At 40.8% G+C, this 23,760-nt stretch overlaps 2 protein-coding genes across 3 annotated transcripts; both read right to left on the minus strand.

Annotated features, from left to right (window-relative positions):
* Nucleotides 1-5,643: 5,643 nt before the first annotated feature.
* Nucleotides 5,644-8,622, minus strand: agtr1 (angiotensin II receptor type 1). 2 transcript variants are annotated; one of them, XM_076296066.1, is made up of 3 exons: nt 8,323-8,622; nt 7,564-7,650; nt 5,644-7,343 (listed from the first exon to the last, which is right to left on the minus strand). In XM_076296066.1, the coding sequence occupies exon 3, from the start codon at nt 7,296-7,298 to the stop codon at nt 6,192-6,194; it is 1,107 nt and encodes a 368-aa protein (XP_076152181.1). In that variant the 5' UTR covers nt 7,299-7,343; nt 7,564-7,650; nt 8,323-8,622; the 3' UTR covers nt 5,644-6,191. The 2 variants fall into 2 exon arrangements, with proteins under 2 accessions (XP_076152181.1, XP_076152182.1); XM_076296067.1 differs by having other exon boundaries at nt 5,644-7,650.
* An 8,467-nt stretch (nt 8,623-17,089) lies between these two features.
* On the minus strand, nt 17,090-23,622 carry rab3aa (RAB3A, member RAS oncogene family, a). The gene is made up of 5 exons (XM_076295429.1): nt 23,554-23,622; nt 20,418-20,645; nt 20,090-20,208; nt 19,461-19,585; nt 17,090-19,294 (listed from the first exon to the last, which is right to left on the minus strand). The coding sequence occupies exons 2-5, from the start codon at nt 20,643-20,645 to the stop codon at nt 19,104-19,106; spliced, it is 663 nt and encodes a 220-aa protein (XP_076151544.1). The 5' UTR covers nt 23,554-23,622; the 3' UTR covers nt 17,090-19,103.
* Nucleotides 23,623-23,760: the final 138 nt, after the last annotated feature.

The following is a 23,760-nucleotide window of genomic DNA, read 5'->3' on the forward strand; positions in this document are numbered from 1 at the left end:
GCTTTACTCAAAAGACTCTGCTATCTTTCAAGAATCTTTCCCAAATCTTGTCAAAGTTGTTTGGTGTAAGGAGGCCATGGTCAATGTTGCATCTGTGCGTGCAATTTAAAGCCAATGGATGGCTAACCACAGTAGGCGTGGAGGCTAAAAGTAGACACAGTTGGCTCACCTCTGAAATTTCAGAAATAGAGTTTATCCACCTCTTATTCGAGTTTATCCACCTCTCAAAAGAGTAAATTCACTAATTGCAACTTCTAACATTTAAAAACCATACTGTATTATCTACATTCACAATGTATAGGCCTAGGCTACTCATCAACACTCTAGGAACCATTTAATACCACTGGTAGGCTATGGTTATGAACATTGGACAATAGCCTAACCTCCACCATCATCAATGTTCTGAAAAAAATCCGATACCGCTTGGCGCAGTCCGCCTTATACCTTAATCATAGAATTTATACCTCTTATTTTACCACTACCCCTGGCTGACCATGAACCTTAGCCTACACCATTCTTAAACTTTTTGTCTGGCGCCCCCCGATAGCCTAACGTTCAGTGTCAAACAGTGAAACAGTCTATGCAAATGTCTTCTTTCTAATGGCATAGTAAACTGCCCCCCAGCGGTGATAAAACTGATCTGCACCTAACAATGAAATGTTGCCAATGATGATCAGTCCATCTAGATTTTGGACAAATGCCAGAAATGCTACCCTCCACATCGACTGCTCAGAATAGGGTCATTATCATTGGCGAAAGTAGGTGCTCCGAGGCCTCATATAGGCCTATAGCAGGGGTCTCAAACATCCGGCCCGCGACGTATGTCAAAATAATAATGTAATCCGGCCCTTGATACTTTTTAATTGCGACAAACAACGATACTGATTAAAGTAGAAGATAGTTCCAAGTACGGTGACAAATCTCATTTGTACTCTGCTCCATATGTGCTAGACCAGTGTTTTTCAACCTTTTTTGTGCCACGGCACACTTTTGACACTTAAAATGTTCCACGGCACACTAACATCCTGTGTGAAGAAAAAATAATACACAGATATAACCGTATTATGGCTTCTATGCAAGACCTGCTCAATAAAACAAGCGCCCTCTGTTTCATTTGTAGGTGACTATATCTAATTTAATTGTTGTTATGAACTGGATATGTGATGATTCTGTGAATACTGGATATGCGGCCCCCGTTGTACAATGCCTGCATACCACAAATAGTGCAATCATACAATCAATGAGAGCATGTGGTTATAAATTCTTTGATGCAACAGTTGCTTTTCAGTGAGTGACATTTGGGTAATTTTCAGCGGCACACCTGATGATCTCTCACGGCACACTAGTGTGCCCCGGCACAGTGGTTGAAAAACACTGTGCTAGACATCCAGAGCTTCATTCAAACCCAAAATCGCTGCGCAAAGTTTTCAGGAAATACTTGTATTAGCGAGAAACACAAAGACGTGCATTTGTAATGACGCGGAAGCGATGCAGGCCATAGTGTTGCATAAATTGAAACAGAAATTAAGCAGAAATAGGCCTACACCAAATGTTGAAAAACGTTTACGTGTGATGAAGTCTTAGGTAGGCTATGTTATTCACCTATTTTAAATCTGAAGGAGAATATCCTTTTGGAGATTATGATCGATCGTCTATTAAATGGGGGTGCGTCTGCGTATAGGCTACGACGGTGTCCACTAAGCATACCATGCTTATTTCGATCCTCTGCCCAACATAGCTTGGAGGTTGCAGTGGTAATCGTGATGATAGTGTCCGTAATGGACGTGGTACAGACAGCAGGGCTAGTAGAAATAGGGCTCTAAACTACAAAGTCACCCGCAATATGATGCGAACTTCTGGGTAGTCAGATTACCCGCGATAGGAACTGATTTGACCAGAATACTTTATTGTAGGCCTTGTGGTTTAGAAACCATATACATCTTAGGTGTTGGTATACATCGTAGGTGTTTTACTGTTAATTTGTTATGTGGGTAATATGAAAAAAGGAAAGTAAACCTGCTCAAATAAGTATTTACTGAAAAGTGCACAATTTGAGGTGCTTGCCATCCAGTGGCAAATTAGATGGGTAAATTTATCCCCATAAACTTTTGTTTTACTCAAAGATTTTTACATTTACAGTAGGACTTTATCTCTGACCACTTTCAAGCCATGGCCTTTTGAAATTTTTATATAAAAATCCAATGGTGTTGCTGTCTTAACCCTGACGCCTATAGTTTGCCAGGTTTAAAAAAGTTATGAGAGGAAAATATTTTTATTTGGTGTGAAACACACACATACCTGTTTTTATGTTTTTCATTTGATTTATAATTTGTATTAATATTTATTTTAAGCTAAGGTTGCTAGCACAGGTGTCTAAAACTAGATAAAAACACTTGCACTTTATGTTTGCAGTTTTGTGTGGTATTTGAAAAAAAGAACATTGCATTTTCAGAAATAGCCGGCCCTCCAATCAGATGACGTTGGCAGAATTGGCCCCCAGCTCATTTGAGTTTGAGACCCCTGGCCTATAGCCTAGCTACAAGGTGACGTACAAATAGGCTAGGCTAGTTACTGCACTTAAGTACCATTTTCATACTGCTATATGAAATATTCTTTTTAACTAGTTCACGTTCAAGTTTTTACTTTAAGCCTCCCTGGCACCTAGGGTGCGTCTAAGGCTACTACTACTAGCCTACCCTATTTTCACAGAAATATCTCTAGGCTACTTTCTACTCCACATTTCAAAACTCATTTTGTGTTAATACATTTGAGGCAAGTTATCAATTATTTTCATTTGAGGTCATTGTGTGCTCTCCCAAAAATGAAGGCTGATTTTCCCTAAATGGATAGGACAACAATAGTCAAACAAAGGGGCTGATTTTGAAACTCTAAACAAAACTTTTTTTTCATGATAATTTTGTCGAATTCAGTAAGCCTAGTTTATCAGATTGTGTAGACAACAAAACATCCTATTTTGTGTTTGATTTTCCTTGTTAACATTTTCCTACTAGGCTTATTCCGCCAGCGAGATTACCTCAAACAGAATGTTTATTTCTCTGCAAGTTCTCCTTGGCTTGGTAGAAGGCAACAAGCTTGCTTGAATGTTTTATGAAATGCTATAGGGACAGTGAAATAGTTGAAGAGTTACAGTTGTTAAATTGGAATATCTTTGTAGGCTACAGTCCATTTTTTACAATAGAAACAACTGGAAAAGCAGTCCTTCACATTTTGATACCTTGAGTCTAGATAACAAGGTGAAAAAAATAATGATATGACGTGGCCTCTCTCAGCTTCCGTACTTTAAAAAGGTTAGGATACTTTTTACTTTTATACTGTAAGTACATTTCAGGACCTTTACTTTGTTATTTTTACTTGAGTAAAGAAGTCAAATCAGAACTTATACTTTTACTACAGTCTTTTTTTACACAAATATACTTGAGTGGAAAGTGTATGCTTCTTTTACCATCTCTGTTGGTGGCCCCACAGATGAAAGCAAACCATCTTCGGTTTCACGTGAGTGTTTATTAGGTCCTCAAAGGAGATTTTCTATTCATTTTAACTAAATTATTAAAAGTTTAGCAATTTATTATAGCTAAAGTTTAGCAAGCAATAGCCTATACAGCTGGCCTTCTTTCTTTACATGAGTTGAGCATGTGTATCAGAAGATGAATGAAAAGGTGAAGAAACTGAAGATCTAAAAAAATAAGCTCAGAGAGAGGAGTGGGAGTGGGAGAAATAGTAACAATCAACAATATTCCAAAACAAGCACTTGTAATCACAAGCTGGGAAATGGCTTTGGCTTTGCCTTTTCCACATGCATAATTATTGTCCAAATAAAAGGGCAAATGGAAACAACCAAATTTTGTCCAGAATCATTATCTCTATACATGTATATGATACAGGGGTGTGTGGGGGGTACTTTGGTGGTGGTAAAGTAGGAGATTTGTGCCAGATAAAAAAGGATCTTGAAGAAAGGAGACTATTAAAACACTATGCACCCTGTGGCTGGATGGGGCAGCCGTGGCCTACTGGTTAGCACTTCGGACGTGGACACTTCGGAGGGTTGCCGGTTCAAACCCCGACCAGTAGGAACGGCTGAAGTGCCCTTGAGCAAAGCACCTAACCCCTCACTGCTCCCCAAGCGCCGCTGTAGCAGGCAGCTCACTGCGTCGGGATTAGTCTGTGCTTCACCGTGCTGAGTGTGTTTCACTAATTCACGGATTGGGATAAATGCAGAGACCAAATTTCCCTACTTGACTGGAGCCAATTTCCTCATGAAAGAGGACACTGAGGCCAAGGCACAGCTCCAATCCTATGTGGATTTGTTTACAAACCGGCTAGATAATTTCTGAAGAGCCATGTTGACTGACAGGATTTTTTTTTTTTTGAAGCTGTTATATTAAGGTTAAAAAAAAACCTTTGAAAATGTGATAAATATTATAATATATCAAATAGAAATCTCTTTTTCATTTAATCATTATTAACTTGCACTATTAATTTGTTTTATATATGTTTTCTCATGTAGCCTATTATTTTGTTTTGTTGTAAATCACTTGTTAAATTGTAAAGCACTTTGGCTTAACTTATGTTGTTTAAAAAGTGCTATAAATCGAATTTGATGATTATGACAATGACTTTGACTGTCACAAAAATGCAACACCACTGAGTTAATTCACTTTCACTTCAGTGGGTTGGATTTTGATTATGGTGCATTTTGATTATGGTGATTTTGTTTTTAGTGTTGTCAAGCCAAATGGGTATTATTATTTTGACACATTTCTGAATGTTTTGAAACAAACATAGACATTTGAGAATATAACATTTATTACAACACTTCACCTTGGTTATTACATTTTACATCTTGTATATTACTGCATTTCATTGGCTCTGTACCTACCTGTACTCTGCTAAATTACAATAAAGTTGAATCTAATCTAATCTAATCTTTTTATCACAATCAGGTTTGATTAATTGAAATTTCAGTTTTTTTATAATTGGACTGTAATTTAGTTTTAACGTTTGAAACAGTCCATCAAAGATTCAAAGCACACAGCAATCACTTGGTCACAGTGGATCATACAACACATCAAATTGACTTAATCAGTAACATCTGACAACAGTCCAATCTGTAAATGCCTTTACTAAAACACAAAATTAATTCTCATCATGAGCTGAATTGGCCAAGGAAAGTTGGGGTGGAAGTATAGGCTGACAGGTTTGAATTTTGTTTGTTCTCTTATGGATGTTTTAGAAAGTAAATGTTTGTGATGGTATGTCTAGTGGATGAAGAGATTGGATGGATGACACTAAAACAATATGAACTCATTGTGGGGTAACATTGAGCATTGTGGTTCAACCTCAAATATAATCACTTCCTGACTGTCTGTCAACATATACAGAGTTAGTTAATCTGACAGAGCTGGGGGGTATTCCACTACGTGGTTTAGTGACAAACCTGGGTAAGTTAACTCAGAGTAAACTGTAAACCTCCTACAACAAGAGCTATATGGCATTGTTTTGTTAGGAGAATAAAGCCATACAGCTCTTCTATTAGGAGGTTTACCCCTTACTGAGTTAACTTACCCAGGTTTGTCACTAAACCATGTACTTGGAATACCCTCCTGAACTCAATGATTTTAAAAAGCTGTAGGCAACATGAAACAACCCTGACAATAAATGCTTAATTTGGTTTGTTGACTCCATCTGAATTATGTTGAATTACAAAGCACAGACTTGCAGCAATATAATTCATTAATAATCAATGTCATAAATACTTTGCAGTATTGCAGAGTAAGTTGTAGCATGATGATGGAATAATTGAATTCCTTTTCTTCAGCTTACTTGGTAATTTTGTCAGTTAACTTTTTCTCTTTAAAATCAAATCAAGAGGAAAGATTGTGTAATAGTTCACAATCACAGAAGGAACTTCAAGAGTATTTTTAAACATCTGAACATAAGATATTCAGACTCATCACACACAAATATTTTCAGTGCCTTGTTTTACTAGTAAAACATATCTTAAATACATAATATGCACATCTGTCTCTTTCTGCAGTCTTTAAATGTCCCTTAGTTAAAAACAATTTTAGTGTACCAAAACAACAGTGTGAGAGATTTGAAGCAACAACATTGTTTTTCAAGTGGTGGGCTCTGCTTTGGCATAGCATGGTGCTTGTTTTCCCTTCAGCCTGTTATTTCTTCTCCACGCAGTGCTCACTTCGAGACAGAGAGGATGTTTTGGCAGCTGTGAGGAGCAGGCTGTTGGAGCCGCGGTATGACAGGGTGCTCATCTTGGTGGACAGGCTGGGGTGGGACTGGGAGGACACCGGCATGGCCTGGGCGCACCTCAGCAGCCTCAGCAGGCTCCAGCGGAAGTTCTTCCCCACGAAGCCGTACAGGATGGGGTTGACGCAGGTGTTGAAGAAGGCGATGCAGACGGTGAACGGCATGGCCGTGTCGATGACGTCCAGCTTGTGGCAGTCGCTGATCACTTCCAGTTGCACCAGCAGGTACAGCAGGTTGAAGACCTGGTGGGGACCCCAGCACAGGAAGAAGGCCATCACGGCCGCCGCCAGCATATGCAGCACCTCGTCGCTATGGCAACGGTTGCTCCCCTGGATGCTGACCTTCGGCCCCTGCAGCGCCCGTCCGATCAGGCAGTAGCAGGTGAGGATGACTCCGAGCGGCACGAGGAAGCCCAGGACGCCCTTCATCAGGCTGAGTGGCACCAGCAAGCGGTTGGACTCGTCGCCGCGGATGGCGCAGACGGTGATGTTGTTGCCCCGGATGTGCACGGTGCTGCGCGTGAAGGCGGTGGGGAGGCTGAGCAGCAGCGACACCGTCCACACCAGGATGCAGGTGAGCCGGGCGTAGCGCACCGTGCGGTAGCGGCGCGACTCCACCGGCCGCACAATGGCCAGGTAGCGGTCGATACTGAGCGCCGTGAGGAAGAAAACGCTGGTGTAGAGGTTGAAGAGCACCAGCGCGGCCGTGGCCTTGCACACGAAGCTGCCAAATGGCCAGTGGTAGCCCATGGCCGTGACGGTGGCCCACATGGGCAGAGTGATGAGGAACGTGAGGTCAGACACGGCCAGGTTCAGCACAAATATGTTGGCCACTGTCTTCATCTTCATGTAGTAGTGGATGACCGCCACCACCATGCTGTTGCCCACGATGCCAATGACAAAGTTACAGCTGTACACGACAGGGATTAATGTAGAAATGAAGTCGTGAGTGCCTGTCATGTTGCAATCGAGTGTTAGTTCGTTTGAGTTTTCTCTCTTTGTAGAGTTCTCCATCTTGGGTGCAGACCCTAGGACCAGTAAGACTTAGGAATAGGCTTCCTGTGAGGAAGACAAATAATCATGCTGCAGATCTGAAACTACAAATGTCAGAAGACAAATATCAATCAAGGACAGATTGCACATGTAACCAATCCCATATTGGATATTGAAGTTATTCTACGTTTGAAATATCAATATGCTCTGAATGCCTTCAGAAACCAAATGAAGTACGGGAGGTGCAGGTATGAAGTGAGTTGTTCTTTCATTACAACTCTCTTACTGCTGTTGTTTGTCTTGGAGTTCAGCCTTCTTCAAGTTGCTTCAGAATCAGAAGATATTCTACTTGTCTTGCTTCAGGCTCCAGAGACTGCAAGGTTGTTTTGAAGATCAATTCATATGTTTAGCTAAAGCTTGACAGCTAAAGCTTGTTTAGAATTAAATGACCATAGATCTCTAATATAATTCTTAGTCACTTCATGTGGTACTACATCATTCATAGTGACTCGATTGAACAGGACCAAAGCCTTTTTGAAGGATATTACTCTCAGGTCAGGTTAAAGTCTCACTGAGACTCTCCCAGACAAAGTGCACACTCAAGGCTGTAGTCACGTTAGTGCTGAGAAGAGGCGGATTCTGGTGCAGTCGCTCAGATTATTGACCTAAAACAATGAGTCTCCGCTACCATAATGATTTTAACCAAAAACCCAAGCCAGCCATATCACAACATTGACGACAACTGCCATAAATCTGCTGGACAGTTATTTCCGTAGAAACAGGTTCACTGACTTAATCTAATTAATTCATATCTGTTCTTAAAAATCAAAAGGCACATAAAGTTGTTGACTTAGTAAATAAATCACATTGTCAGATTATCTGTCCAGACTTTTTCCTTGTCAATTGTTTTGAAAAGAATAACACCCTAAGGAAATTACAGTTTTGAAGCAGTTGTCAGAATCCACATTCAAGTAAAACTGACAAAACATTCAAAGTCACAAAAACAGTCTCGACATTCCATCAAGAAAGCACTGGGAGTCCTTACCTTAAAAACTGTACAGAGAGACACCGTTCACAAATGCTGAATGCTGTGACAAGCAAGCCCAAATAAGCAGTATATGCACAGAGATTGTTCAGCCCAAACCAAGCAGGTACCAAACACAGACATTATTTACTTGATTCAGATTATATGTCCTCCCATTTTCTGAGTAGTTCCCACGAATCAAGTGATACCAAATTCAGTGTCAACTTTGCCTTCAGTTCAAAATACGCCTCAAATCCCTGCTAGTATTCAGTATCAATGATGTTTGACTAATGTACTTGAACTGGTACACAGTGAAGTGCATATCTGCCAGCTCTGTTGTACAACTGCATCCTCTTGGCTACAAGCCCTCATCATACAGCTCTTATAAGCATGAGGCCCCACGGAGGGGGGTGAGGACTGAGGTGATTGGCCAAATCTACTGGGGGGGGTGGTGAGAGAGACAGAGCGATAGAAACGGAAAGCCAGGGAGCATGAGGACAGTGGGAGAGAGAGAGAGAGAGAGAGAGAGAGAGAGAGAGCATGAGGAGAGGATATGAGGGAGAGGGAGATTGCAAACAGAGGATGAGAGAGTGAGAAAAAGTCTCAATGAGAATGTTACCCTTTAGGGAGCAGACATTAAGGAAGATTGGACAACTCTGTCTTAGAAGACCAATGTTCCCCAGTTGTTTCCTAAAGTTGTTTCCTAAAGTTGTTTCCTAAAGGAAATAATAATAGTCATATAGTAGACATGATAAATATGACTATTTTGATGCAAAATGTGGAATGTGGAATTACTTAGTGTAGTTATGATTTATTATTATTTATCTGATTTTATGCTATTGTATATGAACATTTTATGTAACTTCATAGAGATAACAAGGAACATGAGTACCAGGAAAGTTAGAGTTACTGGACATCATTTAGTAAAGGCCTGTTTCCCGTTCACTGGCCTTGTTTCCCATATTATACCATGCACGTGGACATATACCAGAAGTAGCTCAGTTGTACATCAGCTGATGTCTGAAGGGCTAGTAAACATTTCACTATAGTGAGTCTATAATACTGCTGTGTGAAGGGATGACGCGATCCAGTTGTGTGACACGGATTTCGTTGCCTGTGCTTGACGTTGTCTGGTGCAATAGATGACTCAGTTTATTATGTTAGCAACAAAAACATGGCATTTCTGGTAAACATGCCAGCCACTGCCACTTTAGGATCCCAGGCAGACGGTCTGGGAAGACTTGCCTGTCCCCTATGACTCAGTGAGTGCTTCTTGGTCCAGGAAGCAAACAGTCCTGGCATGTCCTGTGAGAACATGAGAGATGTCATGAGATGTATTCTAGCAGAAATTTTACAAGTACACAACAGCATTAATTTAGTCTTAGTCAGCCAGCCCTGGCCTCTAACCTCTCTGCATACAGAGCAACATAAGTAGCCTACTTATTTTCTGATAGCTTTAATATGTGGATGACCTTATATATATTCATTCTCTTAATGAGACAAGAAAGCACTTTCCTTTCATCTTCCGAGACAGTATATTTGTATTGCTGATGTGTTGTTTAAAGAGCAAGGAGCAAGAGGGCGAAGAGATCATGTGCCAAGCAGCTGTGCTATTGGAAGAGCTTTGCTGGTCGGCACTCTGTGGAAGCTAAAGCAGCACTAAGGAGTTCTATATCCACGGCGTATGCAAAACTCCATACACACAACCCACCCACAGCACAGCACAGCTGACACTGGTAAACATGTGTCTTTCAGCATACAGCTTCTGATGATGTGAGAGCTTTTGTTATACTGTATTTCAGTGATTCAACCTGAACTAAAGAATTGTATACTGCATGTCTCTGCTCATGACCATATACTATCAAAATTAATTTTGAGGTGATACTAGTTGCTTATTTCCAAAAGTGACAAATTGTTGCATATTGCTGTTTTAATATAAATAAATGGAGGAAGATATCAATCATCCCACAATTAACTGTACATAATGTGCCAAATAAAAATGTAGTTTGATCAATCTGTTTGCAAGCTTTGCTGCTAATATAACATTTTGTTCTTCACACTTGGGACATTTTTCATTCCCTATTGTCCAGTAATTATGTTATCTAGCATAATATCCAACATCCTATTTATATCAGCTCCACTTCCCTGTACATGGGGAGTTTTGTATGGAAGAGGCATATCCGGCCGTGGGAGATTTCAGCCTTTAATTCCAGCTATTGTAAATCACAGGAGGAGTTAGCAGTGTCAGAGCAAAAATAAACAACTGTAGGCAAGAGTGCCTTTTTGCAGGTCCCAAGAGACACATGTGAATAAGAGAATGAGAGAAGGGAGTCATAAAGGACGTCAAGCACAGTAAGCCCATCGTCCAATGAAATGTCCCTATTCAACTCATATGAATGTATGCTTACGTTCTGAACACTTATCGCTCAGCATTGCCCCAAATGTGGACTATGTGGTATACATTTAATGTTCAATATTTACTCAAACAATAACTGTTGCTACACATAGGTTCATGGGGTACTGATCGGAAGAGTGAGCGGGAGCAATGTTTCACGCTAACCACATTACTCATTGTCTCAACAGAACTGTAATTGAATGATCTCTTGGCAAAAAGGTAATGTTGCCCTCTGGGTGTGTGTTGATAGTGATGCCTGCAACTTGCTAAGGCTGGAACATTATTAAGGCCATTTGTTGCACTTTAGATCTGACTAACACCTTTTTCAAAGTTTGGCTAAACTTAGTTTTAAAAGTCACAGTCATCAAGGTGGAACAGGGGATCAATAAAGTATCTATCTATCTATCTAACAGAAGAGCCAGTGCTGACTAGAAATCCATGGCAGGGAAAACCAATCTGTATTTCATCCCTACATTCACACAGACACCAGTGAATGCAAGGCTTGTTGCTGTCACCTAAGAATGATATACAGAAACTGGGTCTATTATGGACTACAGCTAAAACTGTTGTTCTGGTTTGATTCAGAACAAATGGTGATAATCTGTCTCCCAGACCCCAAATGTGCAGATTTTATGATGTTACATAAATCTAATGACCACAGGTAGCTAAACTGTGGGGGCAAAGGAATACACACACGTACGCCCCCTCTCAGCGTCCTCCAGTCTGAAACAGCCTCTTGGGGCAGCGCTCCAGACCTCAGCGCAGCCCTTCCCATGGTGTAGACCCCCCGACAGAGTGGAGCAAGATGGACCCCCATACTGACCAGCAGGACACACACTACCAGCCTCCCGCTGAGACCCAGCTCACATTCACACGCAGCCCAACATTTATTTATTTACTTATTTTTTACTGTTCTCAAGTGCACAAACATGCCTCTTTCACCGCAAGCCACAGGAATAGGATGGAATTGAGATAGCCTGCGCTTATTTTTAGTAATTTTCCATTTGATCGATAAGAGAGACCACTGACTCTGTAGCGATGCTTTGATTTGAGGCCAGCATTGAGACCCCTCCCTTGCCTCTCTGAGAGATAGATTGCAGAGAAGGTTTTGGTTCGTTTTTGGTCTTCCAAATGTCAATACAACATGATTTGAAAAGGGCATTGCTGAGAATGGCAGGACTCTGTAAGGCAAATGGTTCTTTGAGCTAACGACATCATCAGATATCAGCTTGAAGAGTAATCTAAACATATAAAATTATTAAATAACCCTTAGCCTAAAGTGTTCTGATATAAATCCTGACTCTGCTGGGCCACTTATTAGGGCACTTTGCTATTGAAGCCAGTGCTCTTGTCCATTGTGTTACGACGGAGTGCTTACTCACTAAAAGTTCCCTTTGAACATATAGCCTATAAAAGGCTAAACTCTTTGTGCATAATGGCTAAAGCGACCATGTTAACCTCGCCAAGTGTTTGATTTGGATGGATGTAGGCCTACTCTGCAATCTGCCCTGAAGTCATCACTTAGGCCTGCCGCCAGACAACGAGCAGAGCCCACCTCCTCTATCTCTCTCTCTCTCTCTCTCTCTCTCACACACACACACACACACACACATGGTCCCCTTACTGATAGCTATTCTAATAGAGGATGGTGTCTAGTTGTGTAAATAGAAGTGCATGCTGTTCTGCATGATTTTGAAGAGGTTACTCAAGTACAGTAAACCACTGCATACTGCATGAGATTATTTGTTCACACAATATTGTGCCATCCAGAGCACAGATGTCGTGCTTTGGTTTCATATGGACTGTTGATAGATAGATAGATAGTTTACTGTAATACAGAAAGTAGTCAGCACCACAGGGTAGCTGTGAACTATCAAGGCTAAGGGTGTGGAAGGGAGAGCAATTAAGGTTAACCCACAATAATTTGTTTATTTTTACATTTACATTTTTATTTACATTTATCCTCATCTAAAATAGTAACCTTTTCAATAACCTACAGTATATGTACTTCATTGAGCACATACAGTATACCACCAAGAAACCATCACATGTGCATATGTCCAACTCAGTCTACAGTACAAACTAAGGGCCAAAATTAAATAATGGGCAAAGTGCAAAGTCAGCCAATGAGCAGCCAAGTGTCTCCTGCCTAAACTAAAGCTATAGCATGTGTGGGAGCTGCAGAGCATTGAGCTGACCTACCAATGTTTGCACTTGCGATTGTGCTCATGGTATTTGAGTAAGCAAATAGATTTTACATAGTTATTAAATTAGTTGTAGAGTTTATATTCTGCACTTTACCCTTCATTTAAATCTGAGCCCTTAGTGTTCTGACCAAATGAACAATTATTATCTGCAAGTCTCAACTGACAATTAGGCTTATTGAGAACTAACATCTGAATAGCCATGCATTAAACATATCCTAAACAGTGTTTAAGGTTAATCAGATCCCAAGTGCTTGTGCTCAATGGTCTTCACGAAGTGTGAGAGATGTTCAGCCTCCTCATTGATATTTATTTATTTTAGCAGACGCTTTGAATCCAAAGCAACTTACATATGTATTACATTACAAGGACCATTGGGTTAAGGGCATTGCTCAAGGGCACAACGGTGGAAGCCGGGAATCAAACCCACATCTTTTCTGGCTACTACATGCTAGCCCAGGTCTTTAACCACTACGCTACCACTCATACTATCTAAACCACTTCCTGAGAGACCTCACTGACCAGCACTCAAAAAAAAAGGTCAAACCTCCCAAAGTCGGCACACTCCTTTGAAATCTACAATGGTCGTCCCATGGGAACACAAATCATATGTCCAAATTCTCTGTCCACTAAGATAATGTTTTCACATGTAATTAATGTTGGTGTATGCTCTCTTCCCTGGAGTTTTCTGGTGTTTATTCCATGTTATTACATACCAAGTTTTTCTCAAACGCCTCTTAACAGGACTGTGGGAATGAAAGAGTGTTCTCACTTCTACCTCCACATCAGTGCTGAGCTTACCCGCATGCAGGAGTACAGTTCCACTTCTCCCCCTAGTACCACTTCATGCTAATAATGACATTAGTTTTATTATCTTTTATTGTTTGGCCAGGCCTGCGTCCAAACATTACATGTGCAACAGTCTCCTAAAATATAATCTGCACACCCACTTAGGCCCTAATACAGAAACTCATAAATTCCATTTTGTGAGGATGCCTGTTTAATGTGTTGACACACACACAAACACTTAAGACTGCAAGCAAATCTCCGAGGATGCCCTGTCTGCAATGTTTGTATCAGTAGCAACAAGCAGACGGAGGCAAGAACAAAGTCACTGCCCCTGCTATCGTCTGCCTGTGCTGGTGGAGGTGGATAGCAGTAACGTGACATAATGACACCCTATTGCATTTAGGGAGGCTTCTGTGAGTGACACAAGACACTGGACATTGATGAGAAAAAAAGTGTTCATCACGTAGGCACTGCCAATTACTTTGAAGGAAAACGCATCAACCCTGAATTTGACTGCATTAGCTCACATAATGGACACACTAATGGTGGAAAAGAAAGCCTGTATCTTCAGACAAGGCCCCCCTATTAATGCTGTATAGACAACTTATGGCTCTAGAGCCTTATTATGACTATAATGGCTCTCATTGTAGAAAACAGACCCACTCGTCATACTTTGTCCAGCTCAGACTATGGCAGTTTCAAGACCATACTGTGGTAAATAACTTTATAATAGCCAACTGAGATATTGTGTTTCTGATGTCGCTTATGCATCTGAGGTTATCAGCTGAGGTGATGTACAGTACATTAGGATAATAACCATATGGCACAATAACACGGTCATCTCCCTGGTCCCGGTGCCTGCATGGGCTAATCATTCTAGAAATCATTTGCGCCATCCACTGGCCAAAAAACTCAGCATCAAAATATCCATATGTCCTGAATACCTGAAAGTTCCCATTTTCAAACTCATGGGTAGTGTCTGGAATTTCGGAAATGCTTTTCTGATATCCTATCAGATACACATAGCCCATTCTAATAAAATGAAACCAGTGAAACCTGTATTTTAAAGATTAGTTTGTCCCTAACTCCGTTAGGTAAATACATCATGAGCACTACATCCACAAGGAGCCCTCCGCAGTGGGGGCAGGGACACTGATGACCACTACTGTATGTATAGGAAACTGAGAAAAAGCCAATGCCTTGGCTTCTCTGTTCAAAATATTGTGTTATTGTGTGTTAAATATTGTATTGTGTTACATTTATGTTTCTTTTTTTTTTAATATATATTTTTAGGGGGGGTTTTTCACCTTTAATCCGTTAGTGAAGAGAGTGACCGGAAGCAAGTGGGAGAGAGAGAGATGGGGTGGGATGGGGAAATTGGTCGGACCAACCAGGGTCTCCATGAGCACGTGGCACTTGGGCCACACTGTCCCCTTTTCTATCTTTCTTTGGGAAAGTATAGAAAGAAATACTAATCCTAAACTCTACTGCCAATCAAAGTAAATATAGGAATTCCACCATTCAAAATATAACATCAATTCTCAAAATAATGTTTTCCCAAGTCTTCCTTTGCTAAAACCTACCAGATGTATATGGATCACAAGTTTGGGTCATTTAAAAATCTGTGTTTTCAAAGTAAAAGCTACCTTTTTGGCCATTAAAATAACTGTAAATCAATTGGAAATACAGTGTAGATGTTGTCAATGTGTAAATAATTAGTGTAGCATTAAATGGCTGATTTTGAATGCAATATACATTAGCGTATAGGCCCATAATGAGCACCTATCTGTCCTGATTCCAATGGCACACTATGTTGCTGATCTCAGTTTGTTATTTTATGGTTATGGAATTTAGCAAATGCTTTTGTCCAAGGAACTTACAAAATATACCCATAGTTAAAATTAATAGTAAACAGTTTTTTAAAGTTGTTAAGCCTGCATAAAGCAAATTAGTAATAATAACAAATTAGTATGATTATTGCTGTTTGTAATCTACATATGCATTTTGTATTGTATTATTATTATTATTATTTATTATTTTATTATTTGTAAAGCACTTTGGGTCAGTAATGTTGTGTTAAAGGCGCAGTCAGGGATTGTATTTTGTATTTTGACTTACTTTACTTTGACTCATAAAATGATTTTACTTAAAATAAGTATCTTTATACTTAATACAATACCAACTATTTTTTGATGTTAATATAAGATTAACACTTGGTTGGATATCAGTTTTTGCAGTGAATAAGATTATGGGCAAAAGAACAGAGTCAATAGAGGAAGACGGGGGGTGTAATGAACAGACAAAAGGTGTTCAGACCACATAGAAGAACATTCTTAAGACACAGACCAATGCTGGAGGCATGTTCCAAGCATGGTGGAGGAAATGTGATAGTCTGGTGGTGTGCTTCGTTGCTGGTAAAGTGGGAAATTTGTACAGGATATCATCTTGAAGAAAGGTGGCTATTACTGTTGATTTGGGCCGATTTGGGTGTCTAGCTCCAAACAGAGCAAGAAAGACGTAGGGAAAAGCAGTCAGCTGATATTCTGTCTACAATCGAGTGGAATCGAAATGTCTAAGTGATTCCAAACTTTTGAGCAGCAGTGTGTATAGCCAAGCCAGTCAATGTCAAAAGGACTTGCTGTCCAGAGATAGTCCCAACCAAGTCTGTCAGGGAGAAGCCTATGGAGGGCCGATCAATGAAAAGTCTAAATGCCAGTGAACAGGCTCTGCCATGGCTATATCAGTGGCATCTATTAAGCCACTGAAGGCCACCCAGGCTATCTAAGGTGCTTAAAGTGTTGCCTTCACTCTGGGAGCCCATCTGGCGAGGATTAAAACTCTTTCCTCTTTCTCCTTAGAGTGTAGTAGTGGAGTGTATAGTACAGCACATTTGTTTTTATACACTTTATCTTTGGGAATGTTTTGATGTTTTGATGAGAGTACTATCACACTGGCATATGTCCTCTACATACTAGAAACCTATAGAGCTGTAGTGTTGCGTGACACTCATGACATGGACATGGGTGTTTTGAGAGTTTATGATATCGGAATTACCCAACCTCGCCCAAATATATCTATCCAGTCAACACAGCTAAAGATAAAGTATGAGAGAAGCCATGCATTTTTTGCAGTCATATTGATTTTGTACTTCATTGATTTTGTGTGGTTGTGTCATAGTCATCTTGCTACAATCAAAATTCTCACATTTGACAAACATCATGATAAACAACTGTCTCTGTCATTGCTGCAGTGAGGACCTTCTGTGTGGCGTCTTGTCCAATTCGATCAAAAATAATTAAAATTTATGTTTTATTTAATTTAATTAAACCAGTGTTCTGTCTTTGTCAGTGGGCCAACAACCACATTGTTTTTTTATTTTTATTAAATAAGGATGGTCTTCAACAATGTAATAGTTACTTCAACAACAGTCATCTTACCCATGTGATATTTTTTTCTTCTTTTATTTCTTCTTTCCAGAAACCTGAAGATACATTACAGCACATTTCACACATACAACAACTTCACCCCCCAGAAAACACATTATTTACAGAAAGGAAGACGGCATAGTCAAACTTCAGGGAACTAGGGCAAGGCATGTCTACAGCTGTCAAAATACACCACCAATACACTAACACAGACCTAATGTGATGAGCATCGGACACTCTTGGCAGTTTGAGCAAGCATCTCACGCACCAGCATACATTTACTGTGGCCAAAGACAGGATTATGAAGAAGAACCCAATGAGACATTTTGCCCATTTGGTAGCATTTGATCCCTGGGACCTAACTCTTTTTGGTCATAACATATTTGTCACCAGGTGAAACCAGCTTGTCTTTGGAATGGAGAGGAAAATGGAATGATGACAGTGACTCACTTGCTTTGCTTTGTTTCAGAGTTTGCCTTTGAATGTTTAACATGGTGTTATTTTTTGTTCTGTTCAGTTTGGGGAATCCACACTCTTAAAACAATGTGTTTTCAACGTAAGTTGTGTTATTTTCAACACATATTGTGTAACAAATAAAAAAAAAAAGGAAACAACACAAACTGTGTTGTTCCAATCTGAACACACAGATGTGTTAAAAGAAGTTGTTGTTTTCAAAACATTTGTTGTAAGAGTGCACAGAATTCTAGAAAGTTGCAGCCACAAAGGATCAGATGTCCTTAAAGTCCTTTCACAACTGTAAGAACACGCCCACTGTCGTTTTTTAAAACATGAGTGCAACTTTACACAGTGAAAATAAATGCATACAAATAAATATGAATATCAATAAATACATAAATAAATAAATACTTAAATAAATAAATAAATAGAGTGTAGAAATACTGTACATAAAAATATACGGATAGCTTTTGTATGCCACAAGTGATATTCTCATCTGTTTAGTGTCCCTATGCTCAGAAGCTTCCATTTCACCTGATGAAGCTCAGCGAGCAATTAGTCAAGTTTCCAGCGCTGACATGATCAAATAAAACCGTGACACGGTTTCCATACAAACAGACATGGGTAAGGGAACTACACAGATACAGGCGGTGACCTTTGGCAGCTGTGCATCAAAACGTACAGTCTGCACGCCCTCTGGGTATTTGTGTACGCCTGGAGAATATGGACTCATCCATGATCCTCAGGTGCCACTCACATTGTCACATGATACATCCTAACAGCACAGAAAGCTCCACTACAGGGGCAGACAGAGGTGTGGGTCAGTAAAAGCTTTGGATAATTATTCACATAAAAAAAGCAAGAGTAAACAAATAAACTCTAAAGTCGTGCAGCATTCTCTCACACACACACACACGCACACACACACACGTAACACATTAAACCCATCTCTTCTCAGTGTATGCTTATTTTTCAGTAGCCTTTCCATACTGTATCAGTAATATTTTTCTTCATCTCTTCATCTACTTCATTTTGCACATTTATATAAACTCTTCTACTTTACAGATAAACTTTTCAATATTTTTTGCCTTACTAAAGAAGTAGGTTTTAAAAAAAAAAAAATAGGGAGAAGAGGGCGCACAGCAGTTTAAAAAATTGCTCTGGTAACGTGTAACTCCATGGCCCAAGGCCAAGACAGAGAAAACAGAGAAACTGATTAACACCTGTGGATCTGCAAGAGTGTCTGATCTCTCATGGAGGAGGAGTATGTAGTTCTGGCATCTGGTTGGCGACATACACAGACCTGCACTCTCTACTCCCGGGCACGCTACTAAGCTTTCAAATTCCAGTTTCCAAAAATAAATAAATAAAAAAGACAGACAAGTTTCCATGTATGTAGAACACCTAGGGGATACTGGGGCTGAACCTTACCCAGCCCCTCCAACCCACATTTCCAGCACAGGCCTGGTCTTCAGGTATCAGATTGGGGGGTGGGGGGGACTAGTTGGAGATGGTGGTGGTGGTGGGGCATTTTCAGCAGGCGCAGTCCGAATGGCTGCGCTGAGGCTGTTCGGTGAGACTTGGGCCTTGCTTGACCCCTGCGACCGCGGGGTCGTTGCCATCGAGGCTCTCCGACATCTTGTCGCAGATGACATCAACCAGGCGCTCAAAAGTCTGCTTGACATTGATGTTGTCCTTGGCACTGGTCTCAAAGAACTCAAAGCCTGAAGGAAAGACAGCCAAAGAAACGGTTTAACACATAAAATTATACAGGAGCACCCCCAATGACATCCAGGAAGCTCATTCCAACAGAAAGAAGAATTACATGCAGTAGTACCTCTCTCAACATCAAACGGCCGACCTCAGCCTAAGAACATGTGTCCATCTCACCTAGCTGTTCTGCCAGCTGCCTGCCCCTCTCGCCAGCCACGATCCTCTCATCCTCCATGTCACACTTGTTCCCCACCAGCAGGACCTGGGCATTGTCCCAAGAGTAGGTCTTGATCTGGGTTGACCTGCAGAGACAGCCAAAAGTAGCATGAACTGAGTAATTGAGGTCTGGATTCTTTTTTTCCCCCCTTTATAAAATCCGTTCTTGCATCTGCAACTTTAAGACTCCCTCCCTCGGAAACACTTTACTCGGATAGTCCACCCACGGAGACTTGCTGTAGAACAATGACTGAACACCACCTTAACCAAATCCAACCCCTGGCCTTCATCATAACCAGAAACTTAACAGAATGTCAACAGATAGTTTGTTGATATTGTGTGCATCTGTGGGAAGACTATCCAAGTAAAGTGTGACCTCTCCCTTTGGTAAACAAGCTCTCCATAAAAGCAATCCCTTGGTCATTGTGCAGAAAATTCTATCGTAGCCAATTAACACTACAGCATGGAGTATACAATCAAATGGCTAATGGATACCCTCGTTGGCAGGGAGACTATTGACCTAACAGTGAGCAAGTGTCACATTTGAGTGGTGGCACTAAAGGCCATCATCCAATCATTGGTATTCATACCAGTCCTGCACAGCGTTGAAGGACTCCTCGTTGGTGATGTCATACATGAGGATGAAGCCCATGGCTCCCCTGTAGTATGCGGTGGTGATGGTCCTGTACCGTTCCTGACCAGCCGTGTCCTTCAACACACAAGGTCAACACTCAGTAACACTGCTTGGAGACTATCAAACTAATGGGTGTGCTATGTCATAACAGGTTTCATGACGTCTCACACAATCACCCCGCAAAAGACAAATCCAATGTTTTATTCCTCAGTCTTCAGATATGTATTGTGCCAGACGGAAGTGTGTATTGTGCAGTATATCTTAGGCAAGAGACAGATACTCACCCAAATTTGAAGTTTTATTCTCTTGTCATTCCTGTAGATTGTTTTCACCTTGAAGTCAATTCCTACAGTGCTTACAAAGGCAGGGGTGAAAGAGTCGTCTGCATAGCGGAACAGGAAGCTGGTTTTGCCAACACTACTGTTGCCAATGATCAGGATTTTGAACATGTAGTCAAAGTTTTGGTCAGCAGACTCCTTCTGTCCATAGCGTGCATCTGTAGCTGAGGCCATCTTTGAAAGGGAATAATGAGGACATTAACAAGAGGTTCATTTTTATTCAGGTATAGAAGCTTCAAATACATCTTTAAACAAGCAACAGAAATGGTTCTCAAAGAAAGCTTAGAAATGTATTATTTTACCACAGTTCAGTGTTATGCAGAAGTAATATGGTAAACCAGAATGTCCATTCTGTATAACACTACGCTGCTGTTTCCTACAGATGAAATACTAGCAGATCAGAATTCAACACTCCAGAAACCTCCGTCAACCCCTCCCCCCACACCAAAAGACACTGAGCCACCCCCTACAGTACACCCCCATCCTCCGGTCTGTTTCCAAAAACCAGATGAAGAATGAATGCACTAGAACAAAACCGCAGGTCTGAATGGCATCAGCTCCAGGGTCCTAAAGGTCTGCACTGGTCAACTCTGCGGTATTCTACCGCAGGGTTTCTCAAACTTTTTCAAACGAAGGACCAGCACGGACCACCTAGCTAAAAAAAAAAAAAAAAAAAGATTAAACCTACTATTAGTCTACACAATAGGCCTACTCACTGAACCACCTTGCTTATTGTCTTTGCACTTTGGTTATTGTGTCAGAGGACTCATATGATTTAAACTGGCATATCTTACATAGACAGTGTTGCAGAACTGTTTGGATTTACATACAAGTTGGTTCAATATTGCAAACAACTCATCTATATTATATCTTACCACGTCTGCTTGCGGACCACTTGGGATAGCTTGCAGACCACCAGTGGTCCCCGGAAACACTGTTCTACCGCACCTATTTACCCTTAGCCTGAGCAGTGGTGGAGTGGAGACTGAGTACCGGGAACTGGTGGGCCAGTTTATGGCATGGTACAGGAAGCACATCCTTATGGTATATGTAACCAAGACGGAAGAGGTGGTTGCGGACTTTAGGAGGAAAGGTACTAATCTGACCACAATTTCCATCAGTGGGAAGGAGGTGCAGGTGGTGGACAACTACAAATACCAGTGGGTTCACCTGAATAACAAACTGGACTGGAAAAGCAACTCTGAGGCTGTCTACAGGAAGGGACAGAACAGACTCTACATCTTGAGGAAGCTTAGGTCTTTTAATGTGTGCAATTATGTTCCATCTGTCTGTTGTTGCAAGTGCACTTTTCTTTGCAGCCATCTGCTGCAATGGCAACCTTGACAGGGACAACAAGGAGGTGGACAATGTGCGGACTTTTGCCCATCAACAGCCCCCTCTCCTCCGGAGACCACCTTTTGTAAACCAACTGTATACTACTGTCTACACCGCACTATTAAATCCTGTCCTGTCTATACTTTGTATATCACATTGCACTTTTCTACTTTTTTGCACTTCTGGTTAGAAACAAACTGCATTTCGTTGTCTTTGTACTTATAGCCTCTGCACAATGACAATAAAGTTGAATCTAATATAATCCGAGCCGGGAATCAGACAGAAGTTAGTATAAGAAAATTGCAGGGCATGCCGACAACACAGGCCTACTCCTACAGGTTGGTTGGATAGTAAGTAAACAAGGACTCTAGGTCAGTAGCCAGTGGAACAGTGTTGGATGAACTTGATAATCATTAAACGTCCTACATAAAATGCTTAGAAGAATAAAAGACATTGGAAAATATTGCTGTTAGTTAACAGTAGCTTTAAGAACAGGGACAGAAGCCACTGAAAGGTTCCGTAACAACAGCATCACTTTAACTAAGATATGCGTTGTGAAGAAATGGTCAAGAAAATCGTTCGACTACGAAAACAGGCAGAAACACTGGCTTAGCTAACTAACGTTAGAGCTTCATGTGCACGGCCCCTAAGACACTTAACGTTAGCTAACGTCAGCTAGGTTAGGATTTGTAACGTTAGCATATTTCCAGTCATTTAGATATCGCTACCCAACTTCTCTGGCAAGATGGCTTCGACCATGCATAACGGTTAGCAGCTAAGTTAGTTTCCAAGCATCAAGCTGCTCAGACAATCGTACTACTCGCTGCTAACTAACGTTAACGTTATCTGGGGCAGTCGGAGCAGGGATAACGTTAAGTTAGATACTAGGTAATGTTAGGTAGTTCTAGCCATCAGCTAACGTTAATGTTACTGACCATTTTCATCCAAGCCAACTGCCAACATTATCTAGATAACGTTAGCTGTCAAACAGACATTTAGTATCTGATGATTCCAGTCATCTAAACACTGATGAGCGTCCATCCAAATATTAGCTGCTACCACCTGGCCACTTTTAAGAAATGTTAACACCACCGGTGAGTATAACGTTGACGTTATGTTGACGTAAGACAAGCCATACAACGTGATAAACGTCATCCCTCAAAATTAGCTTTAATGAGATGTATACTTGTTTGTTTTGTACTTAAACGTTAACTGTACCAATTTATTGATTCAATAATTAAGAAGAGATAATGTCAAAGACAGGCAAGTTAACGTTAGCTGGCTAGGGTAGGAGCTACAGAGGATTTAACTTGTTGTTAGATAGCTAACGTTAACGTAGCTGTAACGACAACGTTAACGTTAATCGTCAATTCTACATAGAATAAATCCCAATCAAGCGATAACGTAACAGAGTAACTTAGACTACCACAGTTATGTCCACATACGCCCTTTGCATTTTCACCAAGAAACATTTAGCAAAATATGTGGGACACGTTGCCTGAATTGCTTTAGCTTAACGGTAACGTTACGCTATCCAGATACTAGCCTCCCTTGACTTAGCTACATCTAGCTTCTAAGGAGTAAATCTGTAGTGCTATGTAGTACAGCATCCTATGTCAAATGAAGGTTACTCTCCTTTATTGAATTTGAAATATCTTACATGATTACATATGATGCTGTAACGCTCAGACCAACACATGACTTATGAATGCATTGCTTGAGATGTCAAATAATAGACATAGCTTACGGTTTTAGATATTTTCCCCCTGATGCAGCTCAGATACAATCCCCACTTTAGCACCTGCAGAAGCTTTTGCGTCACTTGACTGACAGTTGCTAGAGAGGCGTGGACTACTCACGATGTGCAGAAATCCTATCACGTGCTGAGAGCTTAGGGTGACGCTATCATATGATAGGCCCAGTCAGCTGCTCTAGCTTGTTTTCTCCTACATTG

Source organism: Alosa pseudoharengus, unplaced genomic scaffold (assembly GCF_046254945.1).
Source record: "Alosa pseudoharengus isolate Yale_2024_CS ecotype anadromous, Long Island Sound unplaced genomic scaffold, YU_APseudo_1.1 YU_APseudo_1.1_scf_2, whole genome shotgun sequence".
Classification (NCBI taxonomy): Eukaryota; Metazoa; Chordata; class Actinopteri; order Clupeiformes; family Clupeidae; genus Alosa; species Alosa pseudoharengus.

Excerpts from the sequence above, each read along its gene's own strand:
- agtr1 (XM_076296066.1), bottom strand. The coding sequence starts at position 7,298 with ATGGAGAACTCTACAAAGAGAGAAAACTCAAACGAACTAACACTCGAT.
- rab3aa (XM_076295429.1), bottom strand. The coding sequence starts at position 20,645 with ATGGCCTCAGCTACAGATGCACGCTATGGACAGAAGGAGTCTGCTGAC. Across the intron at positions 19,586-20,089 it reads TTCAACGCTGTGCAGGACTG|GTCAACCCAGATCAAGACCT; the intron begins GTATGAATACCA and ends CTGTCTCTGCAG. Across the intron at positions 19,295-19,460 it reads GCAGCTGGCAGAACAGCTAG|GCTTTGAGTTCTTTGAGACC; the intron begins GTGAGATGGACA and ends TCTTTCCTTCAG.